This window comes from Brachypodium distachyon, chromosome 1, assembly GCF_000005505.3.
Source record: "Brachypodium distachyon strain Bd21 chromosome 1, Brachypodium_distachyon_v3.0, whole genome shotgun sequence".
Classification (NCBI taxonomy): domain Eukaryota; kingdom Viridiplantae; phylum Streptophyta; class Magnoliopsida; order Poales; family Poaceae; genus Brachypodium; species Brachypodium distachyon.
The window spans coordinates 41,847,368-41,868,857 of record NC_016131.3 but is presented as its reverse complement, the minus strand read 5'-3'; the positions used below and the strand labels follow the sequence as shown (position 1 = coordinate 41,868,857).

The window sequence follows — 21,490 nt, the reverse complement described above, 5'->3', positions numbered from 1 at the left end:
CTCTTTCTAAGGAAAAAAGCATTTTTTTCTTCTTCTACAAAATAAGCATATTATATAAAAAATTCTGAAAAAGGAGGGCAACCGCTCAGCCTCTGCCAAATAGAAAAGAAAAGCTTGCACATCACCGCCTACCCTAGTGGCATGGTAGAGCTCAAATGTTTCGCCCCCACGAGGCCGAGAGGGTACCTTCAGCCTTTATTCAGCCACGAAAAAGTTGTCGAGACTACCTCATGGGCTCGTAGATTGCAGTGCAATAGTAAGAAGATAGCCGTGAGCTCGTGACGGGACTACTGTATTTCTCCATTCTGTAAAACTCTTTGGCTTTGAAGCTTAATTGGTTTTATGGTTGTTGAATCACCGAGTTTGTGTGCTTGGTCCAATCTCAACCAACGGAACAAATAACTATGCCGATCTTGTTTTTTTCGAAAAGGGAAAAAAGCTCTGGCCTCTGCATCAATCGATGCACACATTCATTTTATTACGAAGTTCAGTGTCACAAAAATACAGTTTATGCATCACACAAGGTTGACACAAAAATCAGCCATCAGAATAAAAGATACAAAAAATGCCTATGCATCATGCAGCTAGAATTCTACTAGTGGACCGCCATCCACCCTGGCTGAAGATATCCCGAGTGCACCCAGTATCCAAAAGCTCTCGTTGGTTCACAAGGAGTAGATAAGACCACAAACGGATCCAGTGAGTGGCCCTATAAATTACCTGAAAAAATTAACCACTCTAGTCTTGTTAAAAACAATATCATTTCGGCCATTCCAAATAGCACAACAAAAAGCAGAAACTCCCACCCGAATTTGAGCTTTCAGTTTTTTATGAGCACCGTTCAACCAATTCCCGAACATATTTGTGACATTGGTTGGAGGTGGCAAATTAAAAGATACATGAACAATTCGCCACACAAGATGAGCATATGGACATGTTATAAACAAGTGATGGATAGTCTCTTCTAATCTGCAAAAACAACATTGTTTACACCCATCCCAATTACGCTTAGCAAGATTGTCATTTATCAGCGGCACTTTTCTATAAAGAAACCACATAAAAATCTTGATTTTCAAAGGTATTTTAATCTTCCATAAATAATTTTGAGAAAAAACAATATTCCCATCCATTAAGTCTCTATACATAGACTTACCCGTGAATACCCCATTTGAATTAAGTTTCCAGGAAAAAGAATCTGGATCGGCAGAAAGGCGAACCATCATTAAACGGTGGACTAAATGTAACCAAGATGTCCATTTATTCCCTGTCAGTGTACGTCTAAAGTCAATATTCAGAGGAATAGATGTCAGAACAGTCGCAACCAAAACACATTTTCGTTGCACAATATTATATAACGATGGATATTGATGGGCAAGAGGTCTATCACTAAGCCAAGTATCTTCTCAAAACCGAGTGCTCATTCCATTCCCAACAATAAAAGAACCTCGATTAAAAAAGGCTGTTTTAACACGCATAAGTCCTTTCCAGAATGGGGAGTCTGCGGCCATAGCCTGAACTTGAGAAAGAGTTTTAGAACGAAGATATTTATTATGCAGCAACTCTTGCCACATACCCTCCTCATTAAGAAGTTTAAACAGCCATTTGCTGAGTAAACACACGTTTTTAGTATCCAAAAGCTCGATCTCCAACCCCCCTTGTTCTTTAGGACGACAAATAATATTCCACTTTGTTAACCGATATTTTCGTTTATGCTCGTCACTTTGCCAAAAAAATCTGGATCTATAAAAATCAAGACGCTTCCGTACCCCTTTAGGTATTTCAAGGAGGGACAACATAAACATTGGCATACTTGTGAGAACAGAGTTAATAAACACAAGGCGATCTCCATATGAGAGTAATTTGCCTTGCCAACATCCCAATTTATTTTCAAAGTGGTCTTCAACAGACTTCCATTCTTCGTTAAAGAGTTTTCTATAAGAATAGGGATACCCAAGTATTTAAAAGGCAAAGACCCAGACTCGCATCCAAAGAGACACTTATACTGATGTTCTTCATCTTTCGCTTGACCAAAACAAAAGAGCTCGCTTTTATAAAAATTAATCTTCAGTTCCGAAAGTTGTTCAAAAATACAGAGAATTAGTTTCATATTAATGGCTTTCTCTAAGTCGTGCTCCATGAAAATAATAGTATCATCGGCATATTGTAAAATAGACACTCCTCCGTCAACCAGATGAGGAATGAGACCCCCAACTTGGCCATCCTCCTTAGCCCTTGTAATGAGAATAGCAAGCATGTCGGCAACAATATTAAAAAGAATTGGGGACAAAGGATCGCCCTGTCTTAACCCTTTTTTGGTTTGGAAATAATGACCAATATCATCATTAACCCTTATCCCGACACTTCCCCCTTGCACAAACTGAGCAATCCACTCGCACTACTTTGGAGCGAAACCTTTCATACGCAGAACTTGTTGCAAGAAAGACCAATTAACTTTATCATACGCCTTTTCAAAATCAATTTTAAAAAGGACACCATCCATTTTCTTCCTTTGAATTTCATGGATAGTTTCATGAAGCACAACAACACCCTCAAGAATGTGTCTCTCGGGCATAAAGGTTGTCTGAGTCGGCCGAACAACCATATGGGCAATCCCAGTAATACGATTAGTACCGACTTTTGTAAAAAAATTGAAACTAACATTAAGGAGGCGGATGGGTCTATACTGTTGAATTTGAACCGCATCCTCCTTTTTGGGGAGGAGAGTAATGACACCAAAATTCAGCCTAAATAATGGGAGATCCCCTGACTGTAGCTGGACAAACATGGCCATCAAGTCGTCCTTGAGAACCTCCCAAAAACATTGACAAAACTCCGCAGGAAACCCATCTGGCCCCGGAGCTTTATTATGTTCCATCCGAGAGATGGCTTCATGCACCTCCTTCTCAGTGAAGGGCGCCACAAGAAAACCATTCTCCTCCGGAGACAACTGCGCAATATCGTGTGTCATATCCTCCATCATAGAGAAAGAATTTGGGACTGGTGCCCCAAAGAGTTTCTTATAATACTCAGAAATGTAGGCACACAAATTATGTTGACCAACAATAGTGCCCTCATCTTGTTCAAGTTGCAATATTTTTTTCTTCCTATGTTTCCCATTCGGGATGAGGTGAAAATATTTAGTATTATTAACCTCCCTCCTACACATGTTTAACCTTAGCCCGTCGAGACCACTTAGTCTCTTCATCACGTCTAAGTTTGGACACACGATCATTAGCATCCCTCAAAGCGTCCAGCTCGAACGCACATAAAGGAACAGATTCAGCTTTGACGTCCAAAAAGTCAATGATCCGCAAAAGCCGGTCTCGCTCTTTTTTATACAGACCACTCAGCTGCTTGGCCCACCCACGAAGAAAACTACGAAGGTGAAGAATCTTATTCTGCCACCTCTCAATCGGGGTTTTACCGGCAGTAACCGAGGCCCACTCTGCCGCTACCATGTCATAAAACCCATCCTGTCTAAGCCAAGACAACTCAAAAGAGAATTTGGCTTTGTTACCCAGGTGAGCTTGTTCACCTGAGTCAATGAGTAAGGGGGTGTGATCTGACCCCGAACGGGTCAGAGCCTGCACCGTCACCAAAGGAAACTTTTGCTCCCACTCAACACTTGTAAGAATACGATCAAGTTTCTCATACGTTGGAATTTCTCTATGGCTAGCCCAAGTATATTGTCTCCCCGAGAGAACTATTTCTCTAAGGTCGAGACTCTCAATAATAGCATTAAAAATAAAGGCCATCTAGCATGAAATTTTTTCATTATTTTTCTCTTCTCGTCAGCGAATAATGTTAAAGTCCCCTCCTACCATCATAGGGAGCGATTCCGACTCACATACTCGGACCAACTCAGCCAAGAAATCGGGCTTATGTGTTTCCTGAGCGGCACCATATACCGGAACCAAGACCCACTCAAACCCATCATGCTTTGATTTTAAACTAAATTTAACACAGTAGTCTCCTGTATCAACCTTATTAACCAGGAGGGAAGTAGAGTTAAAACCGACCAAGATGCCACCCGACCTGCCATGAGGTGGTAAACAATACCATGCAAAATCCCGGCCAGCCGCAAGGTGCTTCAAAAAAAGGGTTGCAAAATTAGATCTTCCCGTCTCCAATAAGGCAATGAAATCTAACTGCTAATCACGAATCATTTCAAAAATAAACCGATGCTTCACAGGGTCACGCAGACCCTCACAGTTCCAAAACATCCCTTTCATTTATGAGATAATCCTAGGTTTTTTTACTCTAGTACTACGACGCACAGCAGAATCAAAAGTTTTTCTCTGACGATGACGTGTAACCTTCACACGTTGGGGGCAAAAGATCCATATGATCTTCCCCTTCATCATTCTCCTCCGCAGCCAAATCTTCACAAAGATTAGACATTTTTGACACCAACAAATTATGAGGACATTTATCCTCATTATCTGTCTTACCAACTTCTTTTCCAAAAAAGTCACGGCACGGCCTAATTCAATATCTTTAATAGTTTGCACAAATAAAATTTCTTCAGCGCGAGAGTCCCCCAAAGAAACCCCAATCCTATGTGCTCTATCAATTAAATCATCATCAGGCATAGAAATAAAAGAAAGTGGAATTGCATTTGTACCTGATGCTTGCTTGCCATCACGGATCTGTGCCAACCGCATGGCACGTTCCAGCTGCGTATCATCCGCATTTGGTTGAGCTTGAAGCCACGCACTGGACCGTGTCACCGTGGGCTCCGGGATCCCACCAAAATCAATGACATCCTCCAGACTCACCGACGAGTTCTCCGCCCCAGCACGCCCTCCTGGCACACGGGTCAGAGAAGGGGTCCACACCGACGAGCTCTCCGCCCCCGTATGCCCTCCTGGCACACGGGTCAGAGCAAAAATCCGTGCCGACGAGCTCTCCGCCCCCGCACGCCCTCCTGGCACACGGGTCGGAGCAGAAATCCGTGCCGACGAGCTCTCCGCCCCCGCACGCCCTCCTGGCACACGGGTCGGAGCAGAAATCCGTGCCGACGAGCTCTCCGCCCCCGCACGCCCTCCTGGCACACGGGTCGGAGAAGCAGTCTGCAACGATGATGGCGACGAGCGATTCCGTGACCCCCCAGCCACCTGCCGTGGGGACAGAAAAAATCAGCCGGCGGTGAAGCCACCTGCTCCACATCACGCTGCCCCTCTAGGGGCTCCACCTCACTAAGTATGGAGCAGCGGCGCCCCTTGCTCGTGCCTAGATCGCACGTCAGCAGCAACCACCGAGCGAAGCTCCTTCATGGTAGCACCACGCCTACCAGGCGCAACCAAGTCACCGGCCACAGAATCAACGTCGATCGACCTGGACACCACGCTGCCTATAGGCCGTCCACCTTCGTATCTCGATCTGTCAACACAAGGCGGAGCAGACCCAAAACACGGCAAATCTTCCTCCACAAGGTCAGCCCACAGACGACGAGGAGCAGCAATCTTACACAGGACATCGGAGCTGAAACAGACTCAAGTGGGACCCTGGACATAGGAACCGGTGTCTCCACAGAGCCAATACGAATCATCACCACATCGGACTCATTGGTCGGAGAAGAAGAAGTGGGTGCCGCTGCACCACCACTCCCTCCAACCGACGAAGAAGTAGAGGTGTCGCCATCCACATTTTTGGCACGCTTACCACTACGATCATCTAGATTGGACTTCTCAGAAGCATCCTTTTTCTTATCCCCCTCGTCGTCACCCTCATTAGTATCATGCATAACTTCATCTGTAAGCCCCTCCTCCCTTGGTGGTCATTTCACCTGGAAAGTAAGCCTGTAGAGACCATCCTTGATGAACACATCTTTTCGCTCAGGGATACAAGTATAATCAACACACCCAATGAAGATACGCAATACCCCGTGCTCACATGTATAGGCCATGTCAACCTCCTTGGTCTTACCAAGCAGTGAACCTAGTCCCCAGAGAGCTAAGAAGTCCCCCTTCACAGCTGGGGGAATACCAGCAATTCGCACCCACACATCTTGAAGAAGCCAATTAGGATTCACCTTAGGAGACCACTCATCAAAAGTGATCCTACATTCACTCGCAGGAACATTAAATTTGCCAAATCTGATCATCCGCTGCAACTCAAGCTTGGAAGGAAATTGCACCTTGAAAACATCATCCTCAGACGAACTCACCTCCCACTCAAAATTATCATACGGGACAAACAACCGGAGCAGTGAAACAAGCTGAGAAACAGACAAAAGTGCCGAGAGAACTTTAGGCATATGTCTCCGTGATTGTCTTGATTCCATTTTTTACGGAAAGCTTTAGGCCATAAGGCATATTGCTTTATTAATAAAAAAAATGGTTTCACAAGTTTTACAATCAGGAGAACCTGCCCTGGGTCAAACTCATCTGGAAATCTTATTATGTTGACTTCGTTCCTTCGTCGCTGGACTCTGTTGGTTCCTTTTGGTGGCGGGATCTCACAGCTCTCATTCCCAACTTCAAGGAAATTGTCAAGGGTCTGCCTGGCAATGTAGTCTCCTTCTCCTTCTGGATGGATGGTTGGGATGGAATCCCCTTCTGTGAAAGGTTTCCCCGTGCCTTTTCTTTTGCAGTCAACAAGGATATCAACCTGAGAAACTTTTGGCAAACTCCTGATTGCTTTGATCTGTTTGCTCTCCCGCTGTCCAATTTGGCGTTTGAGGAACTCATGTCCATCAACCTCATCATTGATGATCTCATCTTGGAATTGAACGAGAAAGACCTTTGGGTGACCAGATGGGGTACTGGATCCTTTTCTTCCAAGCATTACTACTTATCCTGCTTCCCAAGGTTACTGACCGATCAACGTACCACCTGGCTTTGGAAGAATAAATGTGTGTCCAAGATCAAGGGTTTTGTCTGGCTTCTGATGAGGGATCGGCTAAACACCAGAGACATGATGGATCGCAGGAATTGCAACAGAGATGGGCTTCTTGACTGTGTCCTCTGCTATGCTTCTCAAAGGTAAACCTGCCAACACTTGTTCTTTGACTGTAGCTTCAGCCGAGAGTGTTGGCTCAAATTGGGGATCAGCTGGAATGGGCTGGGGTTCAATCCAGACATTAACCTCAGAGTGGCCGTCGCTAGAACCTCGGTGCCTCCTCTCATATACAAACAAATTTTCTGCACAGCGGCCTGGGAACTTTGGAAGTGTAGGAATGATCGCATCTTCAATAGTTATGTCCCTTCTGTGGTTGGTTGGTTGGCCAAATTCTTTCTTTGTATTAGAGCTCAGAGTTGTAGCTTTAGTGTCAGGGCGAAAGAGGCGTTGAGGGCCTTGCTGGTCTCCCTCGCCTCGGTCCCCTAAGTCCTTCCTCCTTTTGCTCCTTCTGTGGTGTCCCCCCCTTTAATCTGCTTCTGTGTTTGCAAAAAAATTTCTCTCTCTATATATAATTATATATACTGTCGGAGTCTCTCCTATAGTTTTCGGTCAAAAAAAAATGTTTATGTACAAATACGAAAGAAATAAAATGTCATCTAAATCTATCTAGCCAAGCCCTTAATTAGCCCATGATAGCTCTTTCTTTTGGCTCTATGGAAGACTAGGTTTAATTCATCCTTGAAAGTTCTTCTACATTGATAAAGTGATGGAGTGATCCCGTTGACTTTTCTTGTTTTCCAGATGCTCCAAGCCAGCAATGTTATGAGCTCCATGTGGAATGGCACGCCTACCTCTTGCTTAAGAGCCATAAGGTTATTGTGGATACTATTCAGGATTATAGCTTGGGCAAAGATATTTCCAACATGTGATAGCAAATTGGCAGATGAAGAATAGGTGATCCCTAGTTTCCAAGTGATGTTGATCACATAAAACACATGTGTGTGATTGGAGGTGGAAATTCTTCTTTAGGAGCAGTGCCCTAGTATTGAGTTTGTCCACCATGAGGAGCCACATGAAAACCTTATGTTTGAGCTGGCTGCATAAGGTCCAGAGCCATTTGAACGAGGGATCAATATCAATATGTGTTATAAGCAGCTTGTATGCCTTAGCCGTAGAGTATCCTGGAATCTTTCATGGGTATGTCCATATATCATTCTCATCTGATTGAGGGTGGTTGTCCAGCAAGTGAGTGAGCTCCTGGAACTGTTCATATGCTTCAGCGGACAGCGGATGATGAACATTGATTGTTACATCTGGGTTGTTTTTCATGTCCCCAAGAGTGATGTTTGGGTCAATGGCATAGGAGTGGAGTTTAGGCCAGGTGTTAGTTGATTGTCCTGCCATTTGTACTGCCGGAGGAGGACAGTCCTACCATTGTTGGCAGTGCAGTGAGCTATCTCCTTATATTGATCATGAAGCTTCTATGTATCTTTCCACCAAAATGATGCGCCTGTATTTGCATGTGGGGGGAGTCCATTTGTGCAGTGCTGTTCACAGACTAGATTAACCCAAGGAAGTTTGGTTTATTATAGAATTTATGCAGATTCTTCATAAGAGAAAATTACGTAAAACCACCACATTTGAGGCACTTGTCTAGGAAAACTACATTTTTTTATTTTTTTTCAAATCACCACCGTTTTTAGGACCGGAGGTACTCCCCTGCACTGATTTCGCAGTTGAGTGCGTTTTGGCAGTAAAAGTGACAGGGGCCCACCTGTCAGTGCCACCGTGGTGCCACGCTGGACAAGTCAACACATACGACGTCGCTGGGGGTGCGCACGTGCGAGCCGGCGCCATGGCCGGGGAGCAGGCCCTGCCGCAGCTCGTCTGCGTACGTGTGCTTCCAGAGCTCGAGCACTTCTTCTTCGTGTCCGGCCACGACTAGCGACCTCGCGTTCCTCGCGGAGCACTCCACGGCAGAGATCGTGGACGGATGAACGTTCGCTCGGAGGTCTCCTCGCGCGACGCGCTTCGCTCGGTGATTTCTCACGCGACGCCCTTGCCGCTACGGCGCGCTGACCCCTCCGCCGCCTCGCTGTCCCTGTCGCCCCGCCCGCGGTCCCCGTCCCCAACCTCCGCGGTCTTTCGCCGCCGCCGCCGTCGCCGCGCGCTACCCCCTCCACCGCCCGCCGTACCCGTCCCTGTCCACGACCTCCGCTGCCCCGAGCGCGCCCCTGCCGCTGCTCCAACCTCACGGCCGCTGCTGGCGCCACCGGGTGCTGCCCCAGCCGCCATGCACTGCCCCTTCTACAGCCGTGCCCACGGTCCCCATCCCCGACCTCCACTGCCGCCGAGCGTGCCCCAGCCGCTGAGGGCTGGAAGCCTCCCCACAGCCACCCACCCCGCCTCCAGTGGCCGCTGCCCCCACGCCGGTGCCTCCTCGTGCTCTCCCTCTCTGCTTGCTCCAGCACCACGCCCCCTGCCCCCAACGCTGCCGCCCCGTCGTCCGTCGAGCTCACTCGCCGCATGACGCCCGCGTCTTGCCGCCGCTCTTCATGCCCTCTGCGCCCCGCCCCTCTGTGCCCGATGCTCACCAATCCAAATCGAAGAGCAGGTCGAAGAGGTTTGAGATTCCGGCGAAACAACTTGTCGAAGATGTAGAGGAGGTTGAGGAGGTGGTGCCAGAGGAGATCGTGGACATGCTCCGCGGCCATGGCGCCGGCGCGCGCGCACCCCTGCGTCGTCGTCTGTGTTGACTTGTCCAGCGTGGCGCCAAGGTGACACTGACAGGTGGGTCCTCCCGTCAGTTTTACCGTCGCGGGAGTACCTCCGGACCCAAAAACGGTGGTGATTTGATTTTTTTTAAAAAAAATAGTTTTGCTATACATGCGTCTCAAATGTATGATTTTGCGTAATTTTCTCATTATTTGCCTTCACCGGTGGCCCGTGACCGGCTGACCCAACTCCCCAGTCCCCAGTCTCCCTCGAACAACCCGGCAACTAGAAAATTAAACCCGTCACCGCCGTTAAATAACGAATGGACGGCCCCGCATGGCCGTCAGATCGTCACTCCGTTGCGCGACCGCCGCCGCCGCGCTCGCACTCCACCACCAACAGCCAGCCTTCCTCGCCGCCGTCCGCCTCCGGCTTCGCCGGATCCCGACGAGGAGAGCCATGTCTTCGTCGTCGTCGGCTGCCGCCGCCGCCGCGCCGCACCAGGCCGGGACGTGGCACGCGGTGCCGGACCTCAGCCTCCGCGACCACCGTTTCGCCGTCCCTCTCGACCACTCCGCCGGCTCCACGCCCACCATCACCGTCTTCGCCCGCGAGGTCGTCGCAGGTGAACGGATCCCGCTTCTTCCGCTCCCTCCCCTCTCCCCGCCACGTTCTCAGAATTAGGGGATAAAGTAACCCTACGCATATCCGCTGCTAGATCGGTTGGTAGCGTAGGTTCGGGAGGGCGAGCAGCATGCCGCGTGCTCGTTCGATCCCTCCGTTTGTGCCGTGTTCTGGTCGGGGTGTACAATACATCCTGTGATTTATCCTGGAATCAGTAGGAGTGTATGATTTGGAAATTGTAGGAAGAAGAACATCGTTGCTAGATTTGAAAATGAATCATGCAGACCTTGGCGAACCTTTAGCATTGTCCAGTGCAACAATCATACTAAAATGCACCATTCAACTCGCTTTACAGGCTTTGCTAAGTCCTAGGTAAGGCGTCACCAGTGCAATTGTAGAGGTGATGTGCCGAGTGCATGGATCGATAGACATTCATGAATTAAATGCATGGGAGAATTCAAATTAAGCTTGATGTAATGTGTTCAACATTGCCGATTTGGGACACGTGCTAATATTATGTTTTTTTACTGTTTGTTGACCTGCCTCATTCTCGATCTGCCTGCCTTGAATCTTCATGACTCTCAAGTTTATCATTACAGCCGGAAAAGAAGAGGCACCTTTGCCTTATTTGATGTACCTACAAGGTGGACCAGGATTCGAAAGTCCTCGTCCCATGGAAGCAAGTGGATGGGTAAAGAAAGCATGTGAAGAATACCGCGTGGTGTTACTTGATCAGGTGCATCCCGATTTGTTTGCAGATGCTCTCCACTCTTTGTTTTTGTCCTTCTCTTGCTCTTCTTGTGTGCTCACATCCTTTTACTTTACAGCGAGGAACAGGATTGTCAACACCGTTGACAACATCATCTCTTTCACAAATAACATCTGCAGTAGAGCAGGTGGAGTATTTGAAGCATTTCAGGGCAGATAACATAGTTAAGGATGCAGAATTTATTCGTCTGAACCTTGTACCAGATGCCAAGCCGTGGACAATTCTGGGACAGGTACAGTATCTACCTTGACTTCACCTGTGCACTTGTTAGATCCATGTCATCACGTCTTCAATAAAGATCTACATTTTTAGTGGGATTAAGGTAATGCAACCGACTCACACATACTACTCCCTCCGAAATAAGTGACGTGGATTTGTATAATCTATACAAATCCACGTCACTTATTTCAGGACGGAGTATTTAATTATACCAGAGAAGTGCCTCCTCGTGCTCTCCCTCTCTACTTGCTCCAGCGCCACGCCCCCTGCCCCCAACGCCGCCGCCCCGTCGCACGAGCCTGCCGCCCCGTTGTCCATCGAGTGAGCTCGCCGCATGACGCCCGCGCCTTGCCGCCGCTCTTCATGCCCTCTGCGCCCCGCCCTCGCCAATCGAAATCGAAGAGCAGGTCGAAGAGGTTTTAGATTCCGGCGAAACAGGTCGTCCAAGATGTAGAGGAGGTTGAGGAGGTGGTGCCAGAGGAGATCGTGGACATGCTCTGGAAGCACACGTACGCGGACGAGCTACGGCAGGGCCTGCTCCGCAGCCATGGCGCCAGCGCGCGCGTGCGCACCCTAGCGACGTCGTCTGTGTTGACGTGTCCAGCGTGGCGCCACGGTGGCACTGACAGGTGGGCCCTCCTATCAGTTTTACCGTCAAAACGTACTCAACTGCGAAATCAATGTGCGGGAGTACCTCCGGACCCGAAAATGGTGGTGATTTGAATATATATTTTTTTTAAAGGTAGTTTTCCTAAACATGTGTCTCAAAATGGTGGTTTTGCGTAATTTTCTCTCTTCATAATGAGGGCCGTGTTCTGAATTTCAAGGTTGACGACACTCAGTCCTCCTTCAGCTTTGGCTCGGCAAACTAGTTACTATGCAGCAAGTGGTGGATTTTTTTTGGTAAGATCATGGCCTCTCTATAGGTAGTGTCTTCTATATTTGTCAATTTGGGTGATCACCCCTTTAGGTAGGACAAATGTGCTCATTTGAAAGGTAGGAAGTGATGAGAGGACAGAGCTGACCAGTTGCAGTTTACCTCCATATGAAAGCATGCTAGAGAAGCAAGTAAGTTGCTTTCAATTTGTTTGAATGTTTGATCATGGGCATGAACTATTCAATCTTTGGTTTGGTGGTGTTCAAGGAAAGTCCCAGGTATGTAAATGGGAGTGTACCAACTCTGCAGCTGAGAAGATCATTTTCCGTGACCAACAAATGTACTCCAGAGATAACTAATCCGTCACGCAGCAAAGTTTTCCACAGAACGTCATGACTCAGGCAGCTATAACTATTGGACATGGCCACCAAGGCACCAAACAATTGTAACAATTTCCACAGAACGTCTTAACTCAGGCAGCTATAACTATCGGGCATGGCCACCAAGGTACCAAACAAAGATATGTGCTTGTCTCTAGCACGGCGCCGGGCGGCCGGGACAACCGGAAAACAAATGAATCACCGTCAAACAAGACTGATTTACAACTAGAGAGACTGTGATTGATACCTGCAGGATCGTGTTCTCAAATGGTTGGTGCCACTTATTGTCCAATCATGTTTGGAAATCCCGGTCAAAAGAAGAACCCGGTTAAAAAAAATTATGTGTGGAATTTCAACCAGGCTCAATTGCCACTGGCTAGTTTCCTTGTGCGCTAGAGATATACAAAAATACGTGCCAACAGTACACACAGTATTAACCTCAACAAAGGAGAAAAGCGAGATGGATTATGCAAGGATCCCTGAGAAAAAAAAGTCCACAAGTATTTTCCTTGACCGCTGTGTAAACAGCAGAACCAAATCCAGTAGAACTGAATCTTTACCGCGTTGTTGCCGCGGGATTGGAATCACCGCCGCGGGATAGAAATCTGGAGCAAAATCGCTGCCGCGGTAGGAAAGCTGGACCGAGATGCAACAAAGGTAGTACTCCGTAACTCAGAATGACAAGAGAAGCCAACATTCAGCTTCGACTTTCTCATTACTTGTCACTGCCCAGCATGTAGTTCATGTACACATCATATAACTAGTTTACTAACACAATTCGAAGACAGACAAGAGCAGATTTGTTCGCATTATTAAGCATCACATTTTTTTTTTCGAGCGGAACTGGTTGTTGTATCTCGAGGCGAATCACCTGCCAAGCAAAATCTACCAGGTACATAAACTCTTTTTGCGTGGGACAAGTGGCCATGACTAAGGATCGTTATAATTTGAGGTGGACACAACTTCTTAGGATGTATGGAGTATGGTGACCACGAAGCGTAGCCGGTGATGTCCCTAAGCTCGAGAAGCTGCTAGTGAACAAACCTGATTGATATTTTGAAAATGTATCGTAATCATTTTAAAATTTAGGGATTTTTTTTCCTAATAATTAGCTAAAAAAATTGAGATCGATCATTATTAAAAAAGGGCAGCCCGGTGCATGTATCTCCCGCTTGCGCAGGGTCCGGAAAAGGGTCTGACCACTTTGGATCTTTTGTATCGATCATTATTATGAAAAAATAATCAAGATTAGTTTCTTTGTTTATTCATCCAATAGCTGCCAAAACAATATTCATCTATTTTGTGCCATTAATTGATATCAATTATATTTGATGCACTAATCTAATAATGAGCTGCAATGATAGTTTTTTCCTTAACTTTGGGAAATCAAGATAAGAAACATGGAATAGAGATAGATGTGTTGAAATGAAGTTACACCATATGGATCGACCCATAGGACCACCCATTTCACAAGGGTGGTCCTATATATAAGTCCTTTGGAGATTGGATCCAATCCAACTTAGTTGATACATCCACCGCATAGAAGATGATTTTTTTTGGCAAAAAAAGAGAAGATAATTGTTTCGTTAGAGGCATGGAAGATGATTGTTGTCATCAAGATTATGCGTGAGCGTGAGTAGTCTCCTTTGAGGCCACGAGTTTCTATGTACTCCCTCCTTTCCAGTTTATTCGCCGTCTTAGGTTTTTCTTTTTTCCCAGATTAAGTGTCATATTAGGCAATCGAGGAGAAAACGCATCAGCTTCTCAGCGCATTAACCTCTCCCCGTAACAGTTCACGCCGTCGTTGAACTGTTACGTATTCGTTGACAAAATTGCAGAACACAATGCTTGCACAAGCTGAACTAACCTCAGAGGTTTTGAAAAGCCGCATGAGCCGTCCACCTCAAACGGTGAGTAACTATGGTCATTGAACGCACCATGGCTGGGTAATATCCTTTGCAAGACAAGCTGTAAAATTGCTTCTCCGTCGATGAATCCACAAGGAAAAAGAACAGCAACCCGAAAAGACGTCGTGAGAACCACTGACTCCATGGCATATGTTGCAACGCCTACACCAGGATGATGAAGGAGTCAGGACACCAATCTTTTAGACGACAGCGTCACCATCGCCAAGACGCCACCGAGAAGCACACAAAAACTTAACAAAAGAAGGTAGCAAAATTTAATGTCAGATGTTGATCCATGGTTCCCCTCGTCTCTTAAAGCCAGATCGGCCGTGAGAGACGAGGGGAACCGCTAGAATTGAAGTCTCTTCGAAGACGACGGTGGCTAGGGTTTCTCCTAGGAAGATCGGAAGAATTCCCAAACCGTGGATAGGAATAGGATGTAGCAATGAAAAAGATCTTCAAGACGGCCTATAAGCCCAAAATCAAATACTAGGCCCTGTAGAGTGTAGACGCAACAAACGCAATCCGTTTGTGCAACCACGGAGCACCAGCCCAGTTTCAAAACGAAATCGCCAGCCCATGAACAAAACAAGCCCGATTGCGGCTCCTCTTCGTCACTTCTGACTTCTCCACGCACGCCAACGCCAGCCACCGCCGCCGCCCGCCGCTGCTGAAGGGCGGCATGGCCCGATGGTCCACTCCTCTCCTCGACGGATCCTTCTGACTGGAGGAGGCAACCGGCACTGAGTCGTTTTACAACCAAATCAAGCGCCTCCTCTTCTGCTTCCTATCCCGCTCCGCCCCCGGCCGCGCCGCCAACTAGCTCCGCAAGAACCCCTCCTGCTTCGGCTAATCGGCTTCACCAAGAGGATGGCGGAGCTCGTCGACGCCGACGAGACCGCCGTCGCTGCGTCCGAGACGGCCATGGTCAACTGCCTCCTCTAACGTATACGTAAAGGAGGGAAGTCAGGGATCGCCCGCGGACGCCGCCTCCAGGTCTCCAATCTTGCCGCGCCACGCGGCCCGCTCGGCCTCCCGGACGACTACCACCTCCGCGTCTTCCCATCTGTCAGGCATCGACGCTCTGTTCAACAGTTACATTCACTATCGTAAGTTAAACAGACAAGAGCAACTACGTAAGGATGGAGACTGATGGAACCAAACATACTGATGAAATCAATTAATGATGCATGCGATAAGGATTGGAAGATCTACATGGCTTGCATTTGAAATAATAACGCAGACTGGTGTTGTATGACCACAAAGAACTATACCCCCGAGGAGCAAATGTTGCTTACGAGAATGTGCAATTGAATAACTGCAAATGAGGATCACGATATTGCTTGATCTCTGACAATAGAATTGTAGCCTTCTTGTGGAGTGTATTTTGTAAAGCAAATATCGTCAGTCCAAGAAATGGAACTTTGATGAGCATGATTTAAGGTACAAGTTTCCTTGATTAATCCGTATCTTATGTTTTTTATGTTCTGTAGGACAATTTGACAATTTGTTATAGTTGAACTCTCTCTCTTGTTTTCATTTAGGCATTTCTGTTATGATGGCAGAACTTTCAGAAGGTTGTGCTTGTCTTGTCTAGTCATTCTGCTGAAATAACATCTTTTATTTCGATCATTTAAATTATGCTGAGATGATGCGCTGTCCTTAAGTAAGCAATTATTTGCATATGCCAGTTTGGCACTGAATAGCAGGCTAGCAAATCATCATTACAAATTGAGCAGTACATTACGGTGGGTATACAAATCCAATTACAGCCTGCTCATTGAGTATCAAATTACATAAATAGATATTGTATGAAAACAAAAGTGAAGTAATTAAATCGATAGATAAGGATACATAGAATGAGCTTAAACAACTTGAGAACCAAAGTGGCAAGGATATAGCCCTGACTTTATTTTTGTCTTGGATGGCTTCAGAAGATTGGGAATTGAAGATTAACAGAAAGCCATTAAAGAGAAGTGTCAACCATCATGGGCTCGCAACCATCAAGTTCTTGATTTAAACATGGTCTAAAAGAGCATCCATTCCTTGCTTTTCGGGTGCTGCCATGCCTACCACCATCTTGTTGTTCCCTTCCCATCCTGTTAATGTGATGTAACATGATTTAGTCATGAGGACATGTCTTTTGAACATCCATTTTTGGGGTCTATTTTTTCTTTCAGCAAGGAGAGATACCTTTGGACATATTGAAGCCGCGATTTTCAAGCTCCTTGTACTCTTGGCACAACGCGCAAGTCTCACAGCAGAAGTGAATGCAGCAGTCCATGAAGCGTGATTCTTGAAAGTTATTTTGTGCCTGCATTGAGGAGCGTTTGGTACAAGAATACAACCAGTTGCAGCCTATGGACCCCAGCAACACATACATGGTCCCGTGCATGCAGCATGCTGCAAACAAGGAGAGTCAACCTACAAGATGGGTGATTTTTATGCTTGAACCAAAGCGCAAATAAGTGAAGCACATACATGCTGAGCCTCGGTCCACAATCTCAGCAATGCGACCAAATGTAATGCAGGGGCACCAGCAAGTCAAACAACCTGCAAAGTTGGCAATGTAATGAAACACTATGCAATAATGTAATTGGCATACATTCTTATAAACGTCCCTGCACAAGATGTGCAAGAAGAACATAAAAGATAGCTCTTCATACAGGTGCCAAGATCTCCAAAGCAGTCATAAAGCCCAACTGACCACTTCCCCATTATGTTGTTCGCTTGTTAGGTAGATTGTGATCTGCAGAAGTGCAGAGTCTGGTGCCTGAGTTTCTTGATCCCTTTGGTATTTATAAAGTTATAATGACTTGCCCTTTTTCACAACTATACCCGAAAGTAGATTCCTGTGCAGAATTTTGTTGTTGTTTTGTGAGCTTTCTCTTGCTTCTTGTACTTAACGTTGTATGTTAATATTGTGTTTACAGGTTTCGCTTTTCACTAGTCCTTCCAAGCATATCATATTCAATTGTCTTTTTCTGCCAGATTGTTCCTTCGGAAAATCTTATGGTGAATCGGCATATGGCATCACCTTGGAGCTTCCAGTTGTTGTCTGGATTAAAAAAAAAGCTGTTCACCATGTTGATCCCAATTCGCAAGCGACAATGAGCGATATTAGGTCATGAGTCATGCGACCCTGGATTGAAGTGATGAGAAATTTCATTGCAGTTCTTTCCAAGGTTTTTTGGGGAGACTTTTCAATGTAAATTCGAGTTGGATAGGATCTGCTGCTCTGGAAATTTCCTTGATCGAGCTCGTACTATATCCTTAGTAGATGCCCCAGTTTTTCCATAGCTGTTTTCGAATTTATTAATTATCTTCAATTAGGTGCTTCTGTTGGCCGTTTGCCTTATCTTTTTGTTCTTCATGGGGGGCATTATCTGGCTCTGCTATGTATACTGCGCAGATGATCTCACCTACTTATGGCTAAGATATTAATGAATGTTACATAGTTTTGTTAAGTTGCCCTGCCTATACACTGAGATGTACCGTTCTTTGTATGCCAGAAATGCTTTTGCATGCTTTGAGCCAAAAAAAAAAACCTGATCTGGTCTAAACTGTCTACAGGACTAATAGGCTGCAGCGATGTTGATGTACAAGGATGATATGCATGCATGACAGACCACATGATCCATATTCTGGTTTGATTTTAATCTTTTACCTGTGGTTATATATTTCTTAGAGTAATGTTTGCTATGGCGTAACATTCTCTTTTCAGCATTTTTAGTTTTTATGAGTTTGTATAGATAGCAGAACTTTTTACAATTTATGTTCTTTTAATAGCCATTTTATTATAAAAGCATTTTAGTCAATCATTTTACGCATACACAGTAGATATCCATCTTAAGTACTTCTTTTGCCAGTTTATCAGTTAGTACTTGGTCGGAGACTCAATAGCGTTACGAATAGAGGTACATTTCATGTTACAGGTCCCTAAATTTCAGTACAATTTACCACCGTTTAATACCTGTAAAATGACGAAGCACATAGTATATGCTGCCTATGTTAGAACATAAACAGAAGTAAATAAAATTAAACAAAACCCAATGATACATAAAAGGAGATTTATCAACTAGATTACCAAACAGGGCAAGGCATATAAGCCGGGCTTTACTTTACTTTTGGATGTTGGAGAACATTGCGAGATGAAAATGAACAGAAAGCCATTTAGGGGAGTTATGTCCTCATCATAAACCATCAAATTATGGAATTATGCATATTCTAGAAGCACATCCCTTGCTTTCCTGGTGCTTTCATGCCTTGCACACACCCCACCATCTTGTTGCTTCCTTCCCATCCTGCAAATGAATGATGCAGAGTATGATTTTATCATAATAGCTTTTCTGTGTGCACTCTTTAAGTGAAAAGTAGAGAGACCTTTGGCCATGTTGAAGCCACGAGTTTCCAGCTCCTTATACTCTTGGCATAGAGCGCAACTCTCACAGCATAAGTGCACACAGCAGTCCATGCAGGGTGACTCTTGCAGATTGTATTGTGACCGCATTGCGGAGCGCTTGGTACAAGAGTACAACCAATGGAAGCCTATGGTTCCTAAGCAAACATACAGGGTCCCGTTCATGCAACATGCTGGGAACAAGGGGAGTCAGCCAAAAAGGTAGATGATTTTATTACTTTATCCAAACACAAATTGATAAATGAGACACCTACATGTGGAGCCTTTGTCCACAATCTCGGCAATGCGACCAAAGGTAACGCAGGGGCACCAGAAAGTTAAGCAACCTGAAAGGATAGGAAAGACAATCAAACATAAGACATGAGGTTTTCTTTTTCTTTTTCCCTTATGAATCCCATCCTTAAGAGGTGCAAGAAGAACAGAAAAGCTAGCTCTGCATACAGGTGCCAAAATCACCAAAGCAGTCGAAAAGCCCAACTGACCACTCCCCAACCATGGTGCTAGTTAGTTGGTAGTCTCTGAATTTGTGATCAATGGAGTATGGGAATAGATGGTGTGTTAGTATGTCTGCCCTCGTGAGAAATCTTTGATGTCGTTCATATTTATATACTAGTAATGATACTACAGTATCAATTAAGAAGATATGACAGAGTCAAGTTCTCTGACAACGAACTACAGTGCAGCATTTTTTGTTGTTTTATGGGCTTTCTCTTGGAACTTGACTGAATGTTCTATGTTCATTTTTTGTTTTATAGGTTTGGCTTTGAATCGGTCCTTCGAAGAATACCACGCTAGATTGACATATTCTGCTTTGTATCGTTCTTTCTGAAAATTCCATGCCCAATCAACATATGGCAGCTTTCTGGAAACTCCAGTTTTGTCGGTAACTTTCTGTGACTTCTGTTATTTCCCCTTATTTATTGTGCTGGCCAGATAATAAATAGATAATAGACCGTTCGCCATGCCGACCTCGATGCAAAAAACGTTAATCATGCCTGGTGATAATCTTGGTAAAGGTGTGACAGTTGTTGTTTCTCTCTACAGGTCTAAAACCCAAACATTTAATCAGATAGGAGTAAGAATGCTTTCTGCATAGTAATGCTGAGTTGCTAACTTCACAGTCTTCTATTATTGAATTGTAACATCATTTAGTTTGAAAGCGAGCCTGCCGAGCCACCGTATCACTTCATATTGAAAGTGAAGGGTGATAATGTTGGTAAAGTTGTGACAATTGTATTTTCTCTTTACAAGGCTAAAACTTAAACATTTAATCAGATACGAGTAAGAATGTTTTCTGCATATTGATGCTGACTGTGTGCTCTTATGTTATCGCAGTGTAATTTGAAAGCAAACCAATGTATCACTTCATATGGAGATTGAAGGGTGATTCATATGGAGCGAAGTGGTACCTTCTCAAACTTTCTGATACAGCGGATGATTTGCTTTTCATGTCGCCGATAAAAGGTGAAGTACTGGTAAATTCTATAGCATTTGAAAAAATTGGTTGCTGAATTATCCGCTTAGCCAAATATGATACGGAGTAACATTCATCAGGACATATATAGCCCCAGTTGCTTGCTCGATAGGAAGTAAGACGAGATGATTACCTTCTTCAGGTGGTGGGTAGTGGTAAAACGCACACCACTGACGAAAGAGGGTGCGCAACCAACCAAACTTGTTTATCAAATGCAACCAACCAACCAGTGTGTCGCATCAAGTCATCACATCCACTCTAACGCGGTAAACCAAAACATGCAGGCCAAATCTCAGCACAGCCGGCCAGATCCACCAAAAACATGCAGCCAAACAAGTGCATCGCCCCAGCCAGGCCAAAGGGCGTCTCCAGTGTTACAAAAACTGCGTCTTAAGCCTCCCATATGAATCCCTAGAGTGGATCTTAAGCATTGGGAGAAAACTGAAAGTGGATAGTAGTTTATAGGCTATAGCCCACCCGTAGTGCTAAGACGTGGCCATAAGGGTAAAATAATTGTTTTCTTTCCTCTCTCTTGGGCGTATTCATGTTTATTTTCCAAACAGACCTTAAAGCGGCCCATCATATATGCTATTGCAAACTGAAAATCGTACAATGCTTAAAACCTATGTTGAGTTTTAAGATGAGGGCCCATCCGTCAATCTCTTTGGATGATAGAAACTAATATATTCTATTGTATTATAAAGTATATGTGATGTAATGCTTAAGACCCACCCCCACAATGTTTATATTCCGTATTGTATTATAAAGTATATTGTGGCTTGTGGGAAATTTTGCTCAGGTATATCCAATATGTTGGGACCCACCTTATGACCCATTTTAAATTAAAACCGAGCAAGCAAACAACCCTTTACGCTCTGTTGCCTTCATTTTTTCCGTTCTTCAGTGGACATATTATCTATCGATTCTATCGTGCGTACAAGCGGTACAGATGAACTACCTGTAGAAATCCAAGAGATCAACATTTGTTCTGTCATACTTCTCGTCTATACACTACACTTACCTTTTTGCTGATCTGGACCAAACTGGGATGATGGGCTACACAATACTAAGTCAATGTACAAGCATGCCAGAAACCTAACGTACTCTTATAAAAGAACCAACTGGTGGTGGTACTCCGTCGCCTCCCCACCCACTTCTATTGCAAAAAGAAATCTCACCTCCTTATGATGAAAACAATTAAATATGCTAATGATTACTATAGTGATGATGTTTGCTACTAAAAATTGAGATAAAATTACTAG

At 45.1% G+C, this 21,490-nt stretch overlaps 3 protein-coding genes across 7 annotated transcripts; 1 reads left to right on the top strand and 2 right to left on the bottom strand.

Moving 5' to 3' along the window:
• Positions 1-9,859: 9,859 nt before the first annotated feature.
• On the top strand, positions 9,860-17,463 carry LOC104581590 (proline iminopeptidase). 5 transcript variants are annotated; one of them, XR_002960737.1, is made up of 5 exons: positions 9,861-10,183; positions 10,782-10,918; positions 11,010-11,183; positions 11,386-11,912; positions 11,998-12,300. XR_002960737.1 is itself a non-coding variant. In XM_024455472.1 (4 exons), the coding sequence occupies exons 1-4, from the start codon at positions 9,895-9,897 to the stop codon at positions 17,446-17,448; spliced, it is 723 nt and encodes a 240-aa protein (XP_024311240.1). In that variant the 5' UTR covers positions 9,860-9,894; the 3' UTR covers positions 17,449-17,463. The 5 variants fall into 5 exon arrangements, 3 of the variants coding, with proteins under 3 accessions (XP_024311240.1, XP_014755862.1, XP_024311253.1); XR_002960781.1 differs by having other exon boundaries at positions 9,864-10,183; positions 11,316-11,912; XM_024455472.1 differs by lacking the exons at positions 11,386-11,912; positions 11,998-12,300 and adding an exon at positions 17,326-17,463 and having other exon boundaries at positions 9,860-10,183.
• On the bottom strand, positions 16,078-17,315 carry LOC100837443 (cell number regulator 11-like). Its single transcript, XM_024455513.1, has 4 exons — positions 17,001-17,315; positions 16,816-16,887; positions 16,528-16,737; positions 16,078-16,433 (listed from the first exon to the last, which is right to left on the bottom strand). The coding sequence occupies exons 1-4, from the start codon at positions 17,050-17,052 to the stop codon at positions 16,351-16,353; spliced, it is 417 nt and encodes a 138-aa protein (XP_024311281.1). The 5' UTR covers positions 17,053-17,315; the 3' UTR covers positions 16,078-16,350.
• An 805-nt stretch (positions 17,464-18,268) lies between the features above and the next one.
• On the bottom strand, positions 18,269-19,318 carry LOC100837134 (cell number regulator 11). The gene is made up of 4 exons (XM_024455550.1): positions 19,196-19,318; positions 19,009-19,080; positions 18,718-18,927; positions 18,269-18,638 (listed from the first exon to the last, which is right to left on the bottom strand). Exons 1-4 carry the CDS (start codon positions 19,248-19,250, stop codon positions 18,562-18,564), a joined length of 414 nt encoding a protein of 137 aa, XP_024311318.1. The 5' UTR covers positions 19,251-19,318; the 3' UTR covers positions 18,269-18,561.
• Between the last annotated feature and the right edge of the window lie 2,172 nt (positions 19,319-21,490).

What these genes read in the sequence shown, in the direction of transcription:
- LOC100837443 (XM_024455513.1), bottom strand. Translation starts at nt 17,052, where the DNA reads ATGGGGAAGTGGTCAGTTGGGCTTTATGACTGCTTTGGAGATCTTGGC. An exon ending in CTTTGGAGATCTTGGCACCT is followed by an intron (nt 16,888 to 17,000) that starts GTATGAAGAGCT and finishes CCAACTTTGCAG; the next exon opens with GTTGTTTGACTTGCTGGTGC. An exon ending in TGTGGACCGAGGCTCAGCAT is followed by an intron (nt 16,738 to 16,815) that starts GTATGTGCTTCA and finishes CCTTGTTTGCAG; the next exon opens with CATGCTGCATGCACGGGACC.
- LOC100837134 (XM_024455550.1), bottom strand. Translation starts at nt 19,250, where the DNA reads ATGGTTGGGGAGTGGTCAGTTGGGCTTTTCGACTGCTTTGGTGATTTT. An exon ending in TGTGGACAAAGGCTCCACAT is followed by an intron (nt 18,928 to 19,008) that starts GTAGGTGTCTCA and finishes CCTTGTTCCCAG; the next exon opens with CATGTTGCATGAACGGGACC. An exon ending in TGGCTTCAACATGGCCAAAG is followed by an intron (nt 18,639 to 18,717) that starts GTCTCTCTACTT and finishes ATTCATTTGCAG; the next exon opens with GATGGGAAGGAAGCAACAAG.
- LOC104581590 (XM_024455472.1), top strand. Translation starts at nt 9,895, where the DNA reads ATGGCCGTCAGATCGTCACTCCGTTGCGCGACCGCCGCCGCCGCGCTC. An exon ending in CGCCCGCGAGGTCGTCGCAG is followed by an intron (nt 10,184 to 10,781) that starts GTGAACGGATCC and finishes TTATCATTACAG; the next exon opens with CCGGAAAAGAAGAGGCACCT. An exon ending in CGTGGACAATTCTGGGACAG is followed by an intron (nt 11,184 to 17,325) that starts GTACAGTATCTA and finishes TTTTTCTGCCAG; the next exon opens with ATTGTTCCTTCGGAAAATCT.